General features: G+C 41.4%; 1 protein-coding gene across 3 annotated transcripts in view; it reads right to left on the bottom strand.

The window, feature by feature from the left end:
• Positions 1-18,645, bottom strand: part of Plekhm3 (pleckstrin homology domain containing, family M, member 3) — a 174,221-nt gene that overhangs the window by 141,932 nt on the left and 13,644 nt on the right. For all 3 annotated transcript variants that reach the window (XM_005396971.2, XM_005396974.2, XM_005396973.2), the window contains exon 2: positions 10,149-11,066. In XM_005396971.2, the coding sequence (XP_005397028.1) occupies positions 10,149-10,761 (613 nt within the window). In that variant the 5' untranslated portion in view covers positions 10,762-11,066. The remainder of the gene's footprint in view (positions 1-10,148; positions 11,067-18,645) is intronic.

Raw genomic sequence — 18,645 nt, 5'->3', positions numbered from 1 at the left:
AGGCAGGGTCTCTCTATGAAGTTCAGACTGGCCTTGAACTTGCAGCAATCCTCCTGCCTCAGCCTCCTGAGTACTGGGGTTACAGGTGTGCATCACCATGCACAGCAAACTTCTCAGTTTCTTTACAGGTTGTCTAATACATAGCTAGTTACAAGGACAGATGATTGTGAGATTGGAAAATCAAGGAAACAGTTACCACAGTTACATGGGCTCAGACACGAGGCAGCAAAGCAATTTGACATACACCTACGGAGTACCAACTATGTGCAAAGAAGGGCTCTAAGTTTTTTGGAGACATAAAAATAATGGAAGTTCTTAAGGTGCGTACAGTTTGGTTGTCATAAGTGATGCCAGTATGACACTTCTACAACAAATTCATTAGTTCAAGAGAAACTACAATGTCACTTCAGAATGAAGACACTTCAACTTGGCATTTCTTTGCTTTTGGTTAATGCCAATTACCTATACTCAACTGCTACTGTCTCTTGACTTCTAGGCCTCAGCGCCAGCTTCCTGGACAATGCCATTTGGCCCAACCTGACCTCATGGTCTAGCCCCCGTGTCACCAGCATTGCACTGACCGCCTAGAACCTAGGAGACATGGTCAGACTTCCTCAGGGACACAGGGCTTCCTGAGAACCATCCAGCCACCTGCACCTGCCAGTCACTCCCCACTCTGGAACTGCATACTTCTCCAGGGTGACTTACAGCCTTTAGGCCTCAAGACTCCACTTGAGGCAGATTCCAAGGCCAGGGGAACTCCTGCACTTCCTCTCTCTAAGACTGCCCTACTTTCAGCTCCCCTTGCCCTTGGCCTAAACACAGTGATGCCGAACCTTCTAGAATTTTTAGTAACAAACAGCTGGCTGCAGCACACGTGCCACAGGTTCACCACCGCTGGCCTAGAATAACAGCCCTTCTGGCACTGTCTGAAGCAGACACAGAGGGCAACATTCATTGATTGCTATTATCAGCCTGGAACTCTGGGCTGAGAAAGATGCTAAGACCATGTCTAGCTGAATGGAAAAGAATGCAAGATGCTGTCAAGTTGGTAAAAATATGAGTCATGTATTTGCCCTCTGCATTTAGGATCCTCATCAACACAGCTCCTGGCTCCCAGATTCCAGGGCCCAATCCTCTCTCCCATAGTAACATCCTAGACTTTTTAGAATTCTTATAATAAGGTACTTGTCATTACCCGGGCGTTTTTCTCACTCCCTCTCATCTACCTTCCACGTGACCTCATAAGGCCTTCAAATACAAACCCTTCCACCTCACCCCTTGCAGTGTCATCCCTGAATCACTGGACGCTTGTTTTCTCTGATTCAATGTTCAGTAGTTATAATTTGTTTTTTCCTATTTCCCTCGATTAATCACAGTTCTGGATTGCCACCATCCTCTGTATTCTATATTTAAGCCTAATATTCTTAAGGAAGATACAGAAATGCTATCGCAGGCAAACATGGATTCACATTGCTCTACTTCTTTTATATTTTTAATCCTGATAATTCATTCTTTGGTTCACTTCAACGGATGCCAAACACAATCTATGAAACAACTTTTCTATACCATCTTAACTTTCCAAAATCCAAATTCTACCGCCTCTTTCTTTGTGCACTGTAGAGCACTCTTCTATGCAGGCTAACCTGGCTTCCTTTGAATGTCATGCTCACCAATGCCTGTGGGAGAGTGCGGAGCGCAGTGGGTAAGGCCGCTGAGTTGCTGGAGAAACATCGCAGGTTCAGAACCCTACTCTGCCCTCACTGGCTGTGTGACCATGGGCAAATTACTTAACCCAAGTCACTTTCCTCCTCCTTAAAGTGAGGCTCTATTAGTAGTGCCTACCTCCTTGTACTAATGTGCAGAAGAGGTAAGTAGCTCTTAGAATAGTGCCAGGCACTAAGTGTTTAATACATGTATCCTATTTTAGTCTTTTAATCTCAAAAGAAGAAACTTCTTTTTTTTTTGGTGTGAAACAAACTCTTAATATTAACTAGTTAAGAAAACCATGCATGAGTCACTGCAGACAAAACATGGGCCCAAAGTGAGACACTCCCAATCCAAAAATCACCAGGAGAAATAATTAATGCTGAGATTAAACCCATTATATTATTGACATAAAATGAAGTCACCATTCCATAAAAATGACTAGAACAATTCCACCCGAGTACCTGAAGAAAGGCCATGTACAACCAAAGGAAAAAGCTACAAAGAGTGTATGACAAGGGGCATACCACTACATCCACTGTAAATGGCTGCTTTAACAGCATGTGATTGAACAAAAGGTGGTCTCTTACAGAGAGGGTTGCCCTGTATGGATTTTGCTGATTAAAATAGGAAAATGAGGGCCAGGGATATAGCTCAGTGGGCAGCGCTTGCCTGGCAAGCACAAGGTTGTCAGTTCGACTCCCAGTACCAAAAAATAAAATGAAATAGAAAAATGAAAAAAACCATGCAGCCACCCCCACCCTCCACTGAAGTTCATGTAAAATGCAGCGGTATACCCCTTTTTACAAGCAGATTTACTTAGGCATGATTACTTTGTCAATAAGAAGAAACTTCTTATCGCCTTGCTAAAGTTGAATTTTCCGTATCTACTCTACACCAAATTCTCCTCTACTTTTCCAGAATTCCTTTCCCTGAAACATCTTAAAACTCTCCCTCTGCTGAGCTCTTGTCCTCCATCTCCCAGTACCCTCAGGTTTGCCACATCTAGTGGAAAATCATTCACTCGGTCCTACCTCTTCTATGGCTCAATCTGTCACCCTTCAGATTCAGGATGACTATAGGGACTCCACTCCGTCTCACACGATCTGGGCTCTGAATATTGCCCTGACCTCCTCTCACATCCCAGCTCCAGCCACAGACCTCTCTTCTGTTCCTTTAACAAGCCCATGCCCAGGCTCACCTCAAGGCCTCTTGGGCTGCTAAACCTCCATCTAGAAAGTGTTATCACACCCCATCGTCTTCTTTGCTCCCCTCAGTTCTTCACCTCAAAATGGCTGTCCTCATGAAGCTACGCCTTACCACGCAAGTTAAAGGGCCCCTCTCAGTCCTTCTCTGCCACTTCACTTTGCTCTTTATTTTCTGCAAAGACTTCTTTCCTCCTCTTGAGGGCAGGGACTTGATCTCTCTCCCACCCCTTGTATACCAGTGGCTGGATTCATAAATATTTGTTGAATGATTTAACAAAGGTTTATGCCAGTCAGGTGTAGTGATGCACACCCGTAATCCTAGCACTCAGGAGGCTGGGGCAGGAGGATCGCTGTGAGTTTGAGGCCAGCCTTGGCTACAAAGTGAGTTCAAGGCCAGCATGAACTACTGAAACATAGTCTCAAAAAAAAAAAAAAAAAAAGATCTATGCTAGAATCTATGGAGATGCCAAATGAGTCAGACACTGATCCTATAAACAACGTTTATGAAATAGCCCAGCAGGTAAGAAAAAGACAGGTCCCCAAGTATCTGCAATATGAGATGCCAAGTCCTCAGAGCCTTCTAAGCTGAAGGGGTTAGATGCTCAGAGAGAAAAGAGAAGACCTCTCCCACAAAGTTCTTGAGAGTCTTGAGGATGGACAGTGCTCGAGATAGACTTTGAAGAGAGGGTGGGACTGGTGATTCCAGGAAAAGGGTTCTGCAACTGGCGGGCCTTTCCCATTCCTTCATCAGTTTCCCATCTTTCCCCAGTTAAAGCCTTTCCTTTTCACAAGTTCCACTTCCTCTTCATGACTACCAACACTAATCTGAGTCCTCACCTCATATGACTGACAGAACCTCCTAGTTAGTTTCCGCTCCCTCAGTTCCTTCACTACCCCCCATCCCACGTACTCTCAGGCCTGAGGAGACCCAGCAAAAAGGATTCCTTTTCTTCACCTGAGTTCTGAACCAGCTGAGACTGAGGGAGAAAATAAAACATCAGCCAGTTGGAGGAGGCAACTTAGGTGTGCTGCAACAAACCGAAGCCCAGGATTAAACTGACTTAGCTCTGAGTCATGACCAGCCCTGGCTGGAGCTGCACGTGAAGGCTGACGGCATGCGGGATCAGATATGGAGGAGTTGACCAGGATCACCTTCCCATGAGAGCTACATGGCTCCTCTCCTAAAGTTGCAGGTAGGCCACTCCTCCCTCCCAGGGGTGGAGCAGACAAAAGGAAGGAGAGAGGCAGACCAATTCGTGTCCCCTTTATACGGTCACATCAGGCTACCAGAAAGGAGGGTCCCTGCTCACCACTGCCTTCACCACTGCCGACTTCCAGACTTCTTGTTGAGTACCCTTCCAATCTTTACTCTTGACATTTTCAAGTATCCTGAAACACTTGAAACAGCATACTGAATTTGTCTGGCTTTGTAGATTTGCATATCCTCCATAACTTAAGCCAACTACTCCCCCAAATGCACCCCTGTTCCAGGTTAGCTCCCTGGTCATTCCACACATATGCTATGTTCTCTCTGCTTCGCTCAGTGCTGTCCTCAAAGCTTAGTTGAAATATTCTTTTCTCACTGACGGCCTGTCTGGCATTCTACATCATAATCACTGCTTTTTTTTTTTTTTTTTTTTTAAATAAAACAGCTTACAAGTCTGTTTGTTTCAGGTTATGGTACTCAACTACTATGTTCAAGCCAGAAACTAGGAAAACATATTTAATTCATTTTAGATTTTTGTTCTCCTCAGTACAGACATGGGAGAGAAGTGTACTTAGCAAGATCTGCATCTACAGAGGCTCTCTGGAAAGTGAAAAGGGCAGGCAAAGTACACTGGGATGAAGACAGTATGAGCAAAAACCCAAGAACTTCTTGAGAGCGCATGGCACATTCAATACAGCAGAAACATCAGGGTGGAGGACAGTGTAAGCAGTAAGGTTAGGAAGGTACCTGAGTGCTTTTAAAAGTTTACACTTGATTTTGTAAGTAACAGGGAACCATGGTTCATGTTTGGAGCACAGCAGCGTGAAGAGATTTATTTTAGGAAGATGACTCTAGAAGTTGGTAAAATTAGTAACCATAGTTTTCCTTAGCCTAAATAAATAAATGAACCACAAAAAACATCAGACACCCCATTTTCCCAGCTCCTATATGGTATGGAAATGTTAGGAACTGGAGTGCAGGCTGTCAGTGAGGCACACGAGATTTCCAAATAGCTGTCCCTGGGCAACGTTTGGTAATGTAACCAATGGAAACTATATGACCACAGAAAATCAACTTTCTGTGACCTATTTTAGCAATTTCTTTGTACCAACTAATCCCATCAGAGAGTGAATCATGAATTTAGCAAGAGGTCACATCCTGGTGACCTCACTTATTCTAAGCTGTAAGGACTATTCCCACCTCTACTGATTGCAAGGCCTTTGAGAAACATCATACTGGGAAATCCAGTCATTTTAGTATAAGCCCCCAATTTTTTTTTTAAGTCAAAGATGGGAAAAAAAGGAAGCGAAACAGAGCAACATAAAACCCAGAATAAAGAAACTATACTGTCACCGTTTTTCTAACCCTGCAGAAAATCTCTGCTTGAGACCATCTCCTAAAGTACTTAGAACAAGAAGACACAGCACAGGAGCACTGTCAGGTCACCAGAGAGTAAAACCAATAGACACAAAAGCCCAGCTGACCACTGCCCTTGCCAAGCAGATAAAAATGTGAACACAGTAAGAGGGAGAAAAGTAAGATTGTGGCAGTTTATTGAGTTTCAGAAATCTATAGTTAATCCAAAAGATTTCTTTTACAAATTTTGATTTTAAAAACTGCCACTGCAGTTCATACAAAAGTAGAGTGACAAGGCACACAGTCTTTCAGTGTTAAAATAATTTTAACAATACCTACAGTTCCATAGTGACCTTTCCTTATTGATCTGACTATAGTAATTAGCACCCACAGAACCATGAGTCAGGGTCAGTTCAAATACATCCTCGAATGGTATGATTTTAGAGCTGGGGAGGGAGGGAAAGATAATTCACATTTACAAACAAAAGGCAATAAATAGGTGATTTCTTTCAAACCTATGCGTAAATTAGAAGTAAAGTTGGGATAAGATTTTTCTTTCCTTTCATTTTTTTTCCTGGTAGTAACAGGAATCAAATCCAAGGCCTCACACATGCTAGGCAAGCAGTCTGCCACTGAGCTACATTCCAAGTCCTTTACATTTTGAGACAGGGTCTCACTAACTTGCCTAGTGTGGCATCAAACTTTCAATGTTCCTACCTTAGCCTCCTCCGTAGCTGGCATTACAGGTGTATGTCAGTGTGCCAATAGCTTAAGACACTTCTGAATCCTAGTTAAATACTCTTTACATATAGCCTTACTTTCCTCTGCCAAGTGTGTCTTTATTTATAAGTGTAAGCATGTATTCATGTATGTGTCTATATCTTCTCGCTCACACATACATTTACGAGCAATATCTAACACCCATGTAGTCATAGGACTTTGATTTTTTTCCTTAAGATATATTAATATTTGGATTGTAATTCCAGTGTTAGGACTCTGCCTTCTTTATCCTCCAAAGAATTCCCAGATGTCTATGTATCATTAGGCAGTGAACAACAGCAGCACAACATTGTTACAGAGAGCAGGAAGGTCAAGTATAAATACGTCAAGAAAATGTCTTTATAGAACTAACATTATTAGTGCTACGGCCAGAAATCAGCCATTCCCCCCACAGGGCTAGCTCCCAGTCACCGAGCTTCCCAGGGATGGCAAATGCTGGGATAGCAGTAAGGAAAGGAGCAGACCCTGAGGACATTTGGGTCTCCACCAACTACATTGAGGTTCTTTAGAAATAATGATCTCTGCTGCCACCTTGTCTGAGACCTATCCCCTCCCATCATTGTCTGGCCTAACCTTTGGACATTACTACCCAATTATCCTCAAAACATGCAGATGGTACTAATTAGGTTGGATTCAAGCCACACCCTGTTGGTCTACTAAGACCACCTGGCAGCATCCTTCACCCACTAGCACAGGCAACGCGTGTTCTTAAGGAGTTGGCCTGGGGCCACCTGTGTCTGAACACTAGCGATTGAATCCAGGGTCTTCACATTGAGCTACATCTCCAGTCTTTTTTAATTTTTTAAGACAGGGTCTCACGAAGTTGCTAAGTTGCCCAAAATGGGCTGGAACCTTTGGGCTTCTGGCCTCAGTCTCCCAGAGTGCTGAGATTACATGTTTGCACCACCACACTCAGCTACAAGTTTCTAAGTAAAACAACCAAAAAATGAGGCAAACCCCAAAGCCTTCATTCTGTTCTCCCAAACCCTTGGAGTTGGCTCACTGAGATTTCTGTGTGGCCGACATTCAAGGGGGTGACAGGTAAAGTTACTATCTCCCTTTTACGGATTCGTTGGTTTCCTAAAGAACTGTGACCCGCTCTGTGCTGTTCCTGTTAATTCAGGAAACAATCCTTGTCAAGGGAAGAAAATATAAGACCGTGTAGTAAAAAGCGCATGAGGAAGAGAGTGACAGAGCTAGGCACAAAACCAAGTTGACCTCTTCAAAATAAATGCATTTAACTAAATTTTATTTCTTCTGAGGAGGCTGTAAGAACAGTAAGAGGAAGAGATGGGAGAATTATGGATCATCTCGGGATAGTCTGAATTGAAGTGCCTACGAAACATTCCAGCAGAGACATCTACCAAGTGCTCGGGTATATGTGTCTAAGCTCTGACCCCAAATCTGCTGAGGCCTCATCTCCAGCTCTAGCTGAGATACCTCTTCCTCTGGTATATTTCACGGAAGAAACAATCAGACCTTTTTCAGTTTAGATGCCTAATTTTGAAGGTTTTGAAGTACATCTATTCAAAGATCTTGGCTGATTTTGACCAGAATGCACACATATCTCTTCAAATCTTTGTGAGTTAGCAATCAGCCATAAATCTGTACTTTCTCTCTACTCCCAGCCCAAGAGCAGTGGCCATTGCTTGTCCTGCCCTTTACCAGTTGAGCAATAAAAACATGACTTATTTTTGCCTCTTCATCAGTGCATACCAAAAAATAAAGGTGTCAGAAACTTGGCACGCCCTTTACCCAATTTTCCTAATTCCTGTTAGGATATATAGCTCATGCATGAGCAAAGGTTACCAAGATATAGTACATCAATTCCTGAAAAGTCCATTTGTTACAGTTTACTTTTCAAAATACCACTGGTATTTTGGTGGTACATGCCTGTAATCCCAGCTCCCGAGAGGCTGAGGCAGGAGGACTGCCACAAGTTCCAGGCCAGCTTGGGCTCCACAGTGAGTTCACGGCAAGCCTGAACTACATAGCAAGACTCTGTCTCAAAAAACAAGCAAACAAGGAAACAAAAATTTAAAAAAATACCACTCACTTTATATTTCAACATAAATTAGTATTAAATTTATTTTTAAATTGAGAATTACAAAAGAATGATTGTGGTTTTTCTAAACTCAAGGGAAAAGTTGATGAAGTTAAGGTGTAGTTCTTGAATTTTTCAATCCGAACAAGATACAAAAAAAAAGTTAAAATATGACATTCTCCTTTGAGTTATACCAGGGATTTAGAATGGTTAAGGTGCTTTAATGATAAAACTCTATATGAATTCTAGAAACAAAACAATAAAATACACTACAGAGGTTATTTCCTAATCAAAGCGTGTGCCTATTGGTACATGGACTCAAAAGTAAAGCCATGATTCTGCCAGAAACAGGAGTTACAGCAACTTGTTTGCTCCTGATATCTAATCAGTCACCACGTCCTTGCTCCATGATGTCCTTGTCCTTTTACTCCCATGGTCACCACCATTAGCTAGATGTCACAGAAAACGGTGCACACCTATGACAGAAGACTAGAAATTACAAGCTACAAATTTAAAATGGAGGACAAAAAGAATTTGCTAAAGGAAAAATTTTAATTGTATGTGAAAATACACTGCAATTCCTTAATATTCCTACTAAACTATATTATTGCTTTGGGTTACACTTACAAACTAATTATATTTATTAAAATGCTAAATGTGTCAATGGACTTACAAGCAACAGTAAAAATGAAAGTGTGAGAAACTCTAATACAGCAATAAGGCACACCAAAAAATACCAGTTAACTGAGTTGAAGCCTTCTAAGTTAAGGGCTTAGCAGGGGTGACTGAAGAATCAGTAGTAAAAGCTGATAAATGAGGTTATTTTGAAGGAAAAAGGTGGAGAAAGAGAGATGTTTATGTCTAAAGAAAAACTTGACGGGTGAATAAAGTTTTACATATACATGTGTATTAGTACATGCATAATATACAAGAAAAAATGAAAATCAAAGCCCTCCAGTGGTGGTGAATCTATGGCACGTGTGCTGCAGCGGGCTGTTTGTTATCACTGAAAGCTCGAAAAGGTTCACCACCACTGCACCATGAGGTCCTAACCATCTTCTCTATTTCCACCTCCGCTTGCCATGGGATTTTCAGCTCTACTCACAGGGGTCTGCTTGCTGTCCTCTGCACTCCCATCTCCTCACCCCTACTTCTCTCCCCTTGGTGCTAAGGATGGAGCTCCTGGGCCACATCCAAGCAAGGCAAATGTTCTACCACGGAGCTACGCCCCAGCCCCATCTCACCTTTGTTCACACCATGTCCTGTCATCTTTGTCTTCCGAATTGCTGTGTCCTTCAAGGTCCAGCTCAAATTCCACACCCCCTTACAGGTCCTTCCTAACCAGTCCAGCCTACAGTGTCTTCTCTTTCCTCTGCGATCTTATAGCCATTGCCACTCACTTGTATACAAAGTTAAACAGCAGCTCCCTCTCAAACCTTCCTGAGTCTTCATTAGGGCCCAATCCCTTTGACTAGATGAGAAAGTACTATAGGGCAGGGATCGTGTCTTCACATATCACGAAATCTAGCAGAACACAAAGCTAAACCCAACGTATGATCCAATAAAATCTATGGATGTGAATAAGCAGTATCACACAATGCTCAAAGGAAAATACATTAAATGTGAAGAAAGAGAGAATTAAGCATGGTTGTCTTCTCACTAAATATCTCTTGAGGGAACAAGACTGTTCACTGGAGGCAAGGTAAAGTGCTGAAGGAAACAGGAGGAGTTTAAGGAAGCAAAGCCAGATACAGATATTGGAAAGTCACATTCTCCTGAAGTTGACAAGAGAGATGTGACAAATCGACAAGTATTCAATAGAGTTCAGATAAAAATGAAAACATACCAGTATTTCCTTGAGCATCTTCTACCTTACTCGGTGAGGGCAACAGGAAAGAGGGCCTGGTGATGTGAGGGCCTTGAAGAGATGGCTGCTGCCGCTGCTGCTGCTGCTGCAAAGGCATGGTTTTGAGGACGACTTGCCAGTCTGCCTGGGTAACATCTGACCTTGACCGAGCATGCCCTGGCTTGAAAGTAGAGGTCTCATCCAGTAAGTCATTCACAGAACGAGGTCTGTCCCTCCGACGCTGACAGATATTGAAAAAATTAAAAGTCGATGCTTCCTTTTGTTCCATCCAGGATAGATTATCTGGGGTTGTCCCTCTCTGGACCATACACTGTTCTTTGGCAGGAAAGACATTTTGAGCTTTGGTTTCTAAGAGTCTGCTCTTACAGTGCTCCCAAATCATGCCCCCCTTGCCCAGGGAGGGAACGTTTCTCATAGCACCATTGTCTGTTATGTTACCAAGTACTTCATGACCCACCAGTTCAGGGACTTCCTGAATCCCATAAACCTCTGCCTGCTGCACAGCCTTTTCTAGCTTACTATCAAAAGTACTAAAGAAATCCTCAGTGACCTCTAAGGCTGGGCTAATATCATCCACTTCCAAAGCTTCCATGTCATAAGTTCCAAGAGGCTTATGCCTCTCAAGCTGGTCCAGGGAAGGCCTTCACGAACATTCACCCAACAAAGACAGTTGCTTCTGCAATATAGCTATGGAAAGAGCTGGAAGGAACCTTCGTTGGGCTGCCTAGTGCAGGTCAAACGTAAGAGTGGTTGATGTTTTCCTGGGCATTGAAAATATTTGCTAGGAACAGAACCATGAAGAAACAAATGTTCCTTTGAGCTTATTCTTCAATGTGATTTGTGTGAAAACAGCAGGGTAGTTCTTCTCAAACCGAGACCATATCAGTCCTCAATTTCCTGGAAGACAATAAACAGGACAACATTGGCACATGGTTCATTGTGTTCTACAGTACACAAATCTTCCCAGTTACCATCTCATCTTTACACCTCTTCAACAGCACTCAGGCACAAAGGGAGACAACACATGTACAGAAGTGTCACTGTCAGGAGCACACCCCACTGCCTGCTGAGTATGAGAACTTACACTGAGCTCGGCAGAGCTCTTGACAAGGGAAATAAGGTCAATAGCTTTTATTCACACAGAGAGCCTTTGAGAGCAGCTATGAAAAGACTGCCGTGAACAACTCTGATATGTTGACCTAAAATAGTATGGAAAAGAGACAAGGGATTCTGTGGCTAGTCCTACATCATAATCAGTCTGGAAGGCATAAATGCCTGAGTCCCTTTACAAACCTTGAAAGCACTGATGATCTGTTTGGCTTAACTAAAGGAACAAGGAGGAAGCAGAGAAGGGGCCCTAAAACACTACATGTTACTGTGCTTACACTTCCTTGGGTTGGATGACATGATGCCTAAAGATAACTCCAGACTTCAAAATTCTTCCAGTCTTCTTGGGAAGCTTCAGGCTCCAAACTCAAGACATGCAGATTTGGCCTCAAAGTACAGGTTTATTGTAGGGTATGTCTAAGGGCCTGAGTTGCACACTATAGTTCATCCCTTCCTTTTTTTCAGACCTTAAGTCCTAAACCTTACAGTTCTGCCTGGATATACTTTTTCTGGGAAATAAATGCTAGCTCTCCAAGGTTAGGCCAAATTATGACCAACCTTGACAGTTAGCAGTTTAACACATTAGACACTGCCCATCTATGGCTATTTAAATTTCAATTTAGTAAAATCAAAGTTCCCTGGTCATACAAGCCACATTTCAAGTGCCTAACAGTCACATATACCTGTGTATCTCTAGCTAAAAAGAAACAACAACAACAAAAAAAACCAGCTAGGCAAAGGTATTTTTTTTAATGTGGTCTTTTTATATCATGGAGTACTACTCAGCCATAAAGAAGGATAAACTGGAGACTTTTTATAGGCAAATGCATGCAACCCGAGACCATACTCGTAAGTGAAATAAATCAGACACAAATGTGTACACATTGCATTGTCTCCCTACTGTGAGATGCTAAAAGAGTAAATAAGATCCAAAATGTACAACAGATATTGTAAAATGGGAAGAAAATTCAAAAGAAAAGAGAGTGTGTGTGTGTGTGCACATATATATATATATATATATATATAATAGTTAAGATAGTTATATTACTAATTTCTCTTAGTTCATTAAAGAGATAGGGTCAGGGATATAGCTCAGCAGTACAAGTGCCTGCCTGGCAAGCACAAGGTCCTGAGTTCAATTCCTGATACCAAAAAAAAAAAGGTTTGTGCTAATATTGCTTGGACAATTAAATGCTGATATCTTGTACTCTGAATAAGTAAATTAAAGATAACAACATGCAAAGTACTGTTACCCTCCTATCTTATTATTTTAGAATTTTGTTGTTGGGCTGGGGATACAGCTCAGCAGCACAATCGCCTGCCTGGCAAGCACAAGGTCCTGAGTTCAATTCCTGGTACAAAACAAAACAAAACTTTGTTGTTTTTTCTTCTCTTTAAAATAATTTTGTTTTTAAAAAGTATTTTTTTCCTTCACAACTTTTAAGTAAGTAAAATTACACAATTAATAGCATCATTATACCTTGCTGCAAAGGCAATGCTTTCTTTTCAAAAAGAAAACAGACATACTTTCTTTTCAAAAGCTTCAAAAGTTTGAGGTAACTAATTAATTTTTAGCACTTAGGTCATTAAACAATTACATTTAAATTAACAGCATCAATTAACACTGCTTAATGGGTGTGAATTAAAGTAGTACATACAGACCTTCATTTTAGATGTAACAAGGGTATGTGGTTCAAGAAACTGGTTGGCCTCTTCCCTTGTAAAGTGGTAATTACAAATTTGTCTATTATTATATATTTTGATATTATGTTACTGCTTCATAAAATTAGCTGCATATAGTGTTGCTCTTCCCCACTCCCCAAATCTGAAGTTAGGCTTTCAGCCAGGCATGGTGGCGCATGCCTGTAATCCCAGCACTTGGGAGGCTGAGGTAGGAGGATTATTGCATGTTCAAGACCAGCCTGGGCTACAGAGTGAGCTCAAGGCCAGCCTGAACTGCATGGTGAGACCTTGTGTCAAAAAGCTCCCCACCCCCCTCACCAAAAAAAATAAAAATAAAAAAAGTTAGGTCTTCAGTCTCTTGAATTGTGTAACAAGGTTTCACTTTTTCAATTGCATCTGTACCAAAGATTAACAAAAAGAAATACATAGTAAATCTTAGAACTTTTAGTTCTTTCTTTTCTGAAAATTCAAACAAACACTAGCAAAGTATAAGGTTCCCATCATAGGCTGGGCATGGTGGTACACACCATAATCCTAGCCACTTAGGAGGCTGAGGCAGGAAGATTATAAACTCAAGGCTAACTTGGGCAGTGCAGCAGACCCTGACTTAAAAGAAAACAGAAAGAGCTGGAGAGTAGTTTTGTGGTAGAGTACTTGCCTAGGCATACCTGAGGCTCTGGGTTCCCTACTATCACACCCCACACACACCATTTTATGGAAGCGGCATCAAAGTACAAAGAGTTAAATTAATCTTCTAAGATGATAACTATTCGTCTTCTTACCTACTGTTTCAAATTCTGACTTTAAACCATGCTAGAGAGAGGGTAAGTACCTACAAAGTGGTTCTTTCCTTTTTTAATCAAAATATTTAGGAGTATACTTTTTGTATTTGCTGCTAGAGCATTTGTAGGCTGGTTAAAAGCACACAGTCACTGATGGCTAGCACTGCTGGTTTGTACAACGCTTCTATCCCACATGGTCTAAAACCAGAGAAGGGCCAAGTGTGGTGGTGCACGCCTGTAGTCCCACCACTTGGGAGGCTGAGGAGGAGGATCACAGCAAAGTCAAGGCCAGCCTGGACTACATAGTGAGCTCAAGGTCAACCTGAACTACATATCGAGACCCTGCCTCAAAAAACAAACAAAATTAAAAATAAATCATAGAATGTCAAACAAAGAAGCAACCTTTGAAATCATCTTTTCACCCCAACCTTTCACAGAAGAGGACACTGAGGCTGAGGCCAAAAAGAGTAAGGCGTCTGTGGGCACCATCACACTGGTGCCAAACGAGCAGACCTATTCATTCTCACCTTCAGGCTTTCCTCTGGTAGTTCCCACACGGCCGACTTCTGCTCTACGCGACTGTTCTTGAGCCTTTCTCACTGCGACGTACCCTGACCTCACTAAAACTGCAATGTGTGTTTCCACCATGGACTTACTCCTTTTTTTTTTTTTTTCAAATAAACTTTTCATTTTAGTTTCAGATCTTCAGAATCATTACAAATATAGTATGTTTTACACACAATTTCTGCTTTAGAGCATCTTACATTTGTATGGCACATTTATAACAATAAAAGAACCAATACTGATACATTATTATTAACTAAAGCCACGCTTTATTCAGATTTCCTTATTTTTTCCCTACTGTCTCTTTTCTGCAATGCTATGGGATATCACATAACATTTAGTAATCCTGCCTCTTTAGCTTCTCTTGGCTGTGATAGCATCTCTGGTTTTGTTTCTTTTTGATGCTCTTAACAGGTTGAGGAGTACTAGTCAGGTATTTTATAGAATGTCTCTCTTGTAGGAATTATTTGGTGTTTTCCTCTGCAGTAGACCAGAGCTGCATGTTCTGGGGAGAAAGACCCCAGGTATGAAGAGCCATTCTCATGTCATGTCATGGGTACAAACTACCAACATGGCTCAGCTAATGCTAGTGTTAAGCTTGGTCACCTGGCTTGAGGTATCCTTTTCCCTCCTTCTAAATCTAATACCACTATAATTCTAAATCTAATACCATTTAATTATTATTATTTTTTTTTTTTGGCAGTACTGGGGATTGAACTTATGATCTTGTGCTTGCCAGGCAGGCGCTTATGCCACTGAGCTATATCCCCAGCCCCACACCACTTAATTTGTTTACTTCTTTAATGTTTAGTGTTTTTTTCTCTACACTGAAATAGAAGCTCTGAGTTCAGATATGTATGCTCATTTTGGTCACTGAGCTATCCCGAATACATACACAGAACAGTGCCTGGCACACGTACACAGAGGCACTAAATAGATAACAGTGCTGAATGAACGTGCTGTTATTCCTTTGCAGGACATTCAGAGATTTTCATGACCTAGCCACCTCATTAACACCATGCTGATGTTTAACTCCACTCTTTTGTGCAGTTTGGGGAACCTTTCCTGTTGCTCAGGCTCTCCTAGCACCTGAGGTTTGCCACACAGTACTGAAATGACCGGCCAGTCTCTCCAGATCCTACTCCGAGTCCCGAGCTACCGACCACGGGCAAGGTCTCACTTCCCCTCCTGCACAACCTCTGCTTTTTCATCCTTTTGGGCTCCACTGTCCAACCTTACTCTTTCCGGCATTTCATCTTTTCCTTGGGTTCTGTTGCCCTAAAGTTGTGTTTCTGCAATTGAGTGCCTCTTACTAGAGTCAAATAACATTCAGATAAAAATGAGTGTTATTCATTTTAAAGTAAAAATAAATATTAACATTTATTTTATAACATTCAGACAGGTCAAACTATTAAGTATTTCTTCTACTGACGAAGTGAACCTTGGTGTGTGGGTGTAGTGCACTGTGCCTCAGCACAAAGCTGGCAATCAGGAGCTCATTAGAACTGTGTTCTAAATCCGGCTTAACCACATACTGGGTGGCTCCCAGCAAACCATTTAACCTCTGAGTGCCTACTCAGCTACCTGTAGCCAATAAAGATGCTAATATCAAATTGCTTTGCATATGGATCAGCTGTTCCGGCATGCCTTTAAAATTACAAACCTCTATATAATTACGGAGCACTCCATTGGACCTCACTCATTCAACAACCCTGAGCTCTTGATGTCTCCCTGGAAAGATTCATCAGCCCAATGAAGACAAAGTCAGCAACCAACTACTTCTAATACGCTATTGTTCAGCCAAACTCAGTGACTTTCAGATATTTCATCCTTCTGTAAAAGGAGGCACTTTTATTTAATACAAATTGGGAAACTGAGGTCCATTTCTCAATGTGGCAATAAAACAGTTCCAGCCAAAGAATCCTATGCAAACATCAAAATGTAGTAAGATGAAGAATCAGTGTACTGCTGCTTTCTAGCAAGGAAATCTGCTGTTTACATGCTCAGTAAGCAAGATTAATTAACAGGATGAATACAGCAGTTCTCCCACACAGAGGTAGAAGCAGATATGAGTAATAATACTGGGTCAGCCTACACAGGGATGCTATATTTTCCTGAGCTGGAATGCAAAGGCACTGCTGGCTCTTCCCACCTGACTAAATGACTTGGAGTCAGAATTTAACGAGCGTTGAAGGTGTCTGGGGCCACATAGTTCTTCTCTTTGTGATAGCTATGGCTGATTGAACGTTTTCCACTAGTAACATAATGTAATCAATCCTCAGAAGAGGATCTGACTCTAGTGAAGTGATCTTTCTGGACCATGAGGTTTTGGGTTTTATGATGCTTTATCATAAAGACAATGTAAATATACTGACAAGCATGCCACAATAAGCCCATCAGAAAATGGTACCAGAAGAGGCCTCGTAAAAAGAACCCCAGGCTTTCAAATGAGATGGACAGTTAGAAACACAGATGGAACCCCACTTTCATAGGCTTGGAGGGAATCTTTTTAAATTTTATTTTAAAGAGAAAAAAACTTCAAAACAAGATAACAATAGAGTTACAATGATTAATATATTGTGTATTGTTATCTCTAGTTACTCAGAGTACAAGACATAGGCATTAATTGTCCAACCAATATTAGCACAAGCCTTTCTTTACAATGAACTAAGAGAAATTAGTAGTATGACTATCTTAACTGTCTTTCCCTTCCTTCTTTTCTCCTTTCTTGGAGGGAATATTAAATGGCTAATTGTGTCCACATTCCAATAGAAGTGAATACTACTGCTACGCTATGAGATAAGCATCCCATTTATACAAATAATTGGATAGGATTTTTTCTGTTCTAAAATAAATGCCACAGAAATGCTAAAAAAATACTGATAGGTATGGAGAGGAAAATAAAAGTCAGTTGTGATCCCATAACTTACACAAAAGAAATTAATATTTAGGTGTGTTTTATCCAATATTTAGTGAGACTACATACTTGTCCTTTTTTTGGCTTGATTTTTTAAGATAGGGTCTCACTATCTAGTTCAGGCTTTGAATTCACTATATAGCCCAGGCTGGCCTCGAACTTGTGGTGATCCTCCTGCCTCAGCCTCCCAAGTGCTAGGATTACAGGTGTATGCCATCACTCTTGGCTTTCCTGTCCTTTAAATATATGCTCCAAAAGCAAGTAGAAATAAATACTAATGAAAAAGAGAAGAAAAAGGAAGAGGAGGGAGAAGAGGGAGAGGAGGAAGAGGAAGCAGGGGAGAAAGAAAAGGGGAGAGGACAGGAGGGGCCAGGATGAAGGCAGAAGGAGGAAGAGGAGGAAGAAGGGAAAAAGAAGATGAGGACAATGATGAGGAAGAAAGAAATGCTCTGCCCATTTACACCTTACAACCTGGCACAAAGCCACTCCATTCCATTGTTCTTTAAGAGTTATCAAGGGACCCCCTCATTAGACAGCTACTACTGGTTTTCAAAGCCTTCTTGATTCTGTTAGCCAGCCCTCCTCCCCGCAACAAAAGCTCCTTCCAGGGTGTCAGGATTTCATGGGCACTCCAGTCTTTTTTTTTTTTTGTGGAGGCGAATTGAAACAGGGTCTCATTATGTAGCCCGAGTTAGCCTCAAACTCCTGCCTCAGCCTCCTGAGTGAAATTGTAGGCATATACCACCATGCCTGGCAGCACTACATTCCCTTTTATCTTTTTTTTTTATTAGTACACATTTTTCATACATATTAATCCCATTCATCATGGGGAATTTGCTCCTGTACATAATATATCATCTTTTTTCCCCATTCCCTTCCCCTCCCTTCAACCCCTTCCTCCCCTCCCCATTTACAAAAGCTTTGTTTCCATTTTTTCCTTCCATTTTCTTTCTTTTTCCTTTTCCCTTTCTCCCCTTCCCTCTCCCCACTTCCTTGTTCCCTCTCCCATTTGAACATGTTCTTCCTACTTCCCAGTATCTGTCCTCCGTTATGCTCCTTATTTACCCTTTGGGTTTCATACACAAGAGAAACAACGTGTATTTAAACTTCTGTGTCCAATGTTTTTAACTTAAGAGTATGGTGTCAGAGGTGCATCCACTTTCCTACAAATGACTCAAGTGTATCTTATTTTATGGCAGAGTAGTACTCCATTGTATATAAATACCACATTTTCTTTATCTATTTATCTTTTTTTAAATTTTTTTTTATTTTAAAGAGTAAAAGAAGGATAACAATAATGGGGGGGCTTACCAAATTACAGACAAAGTGGTAGGAAATTATCAATGGTTATTGTTTTACATATTGTTATCTACAAGATAGTTTCTCAGGAAAACAAGTAGACAAATAATAGTGAGTTACAGAC

This window comes from Chinchilla lanigera, unplaced genomic scaffold (genome assembly GCF_000276665.1).
Source record: "Chinchilla lanigera isolate Chin_1 unplaced genomic scaffold, ChiLan1.0 scaffold00056, whole genome shotgun sequence".
Classification (NCBI taxonomy): Eukaryota; Metazoa; Chordata; class Mammalia; order Rodentia; family Chinchillidae; genus Chinchilla; species Chinchilla lanigera.
This window is presented reverse-complemented; position numbering and strand designations above follow the sequence as displayed.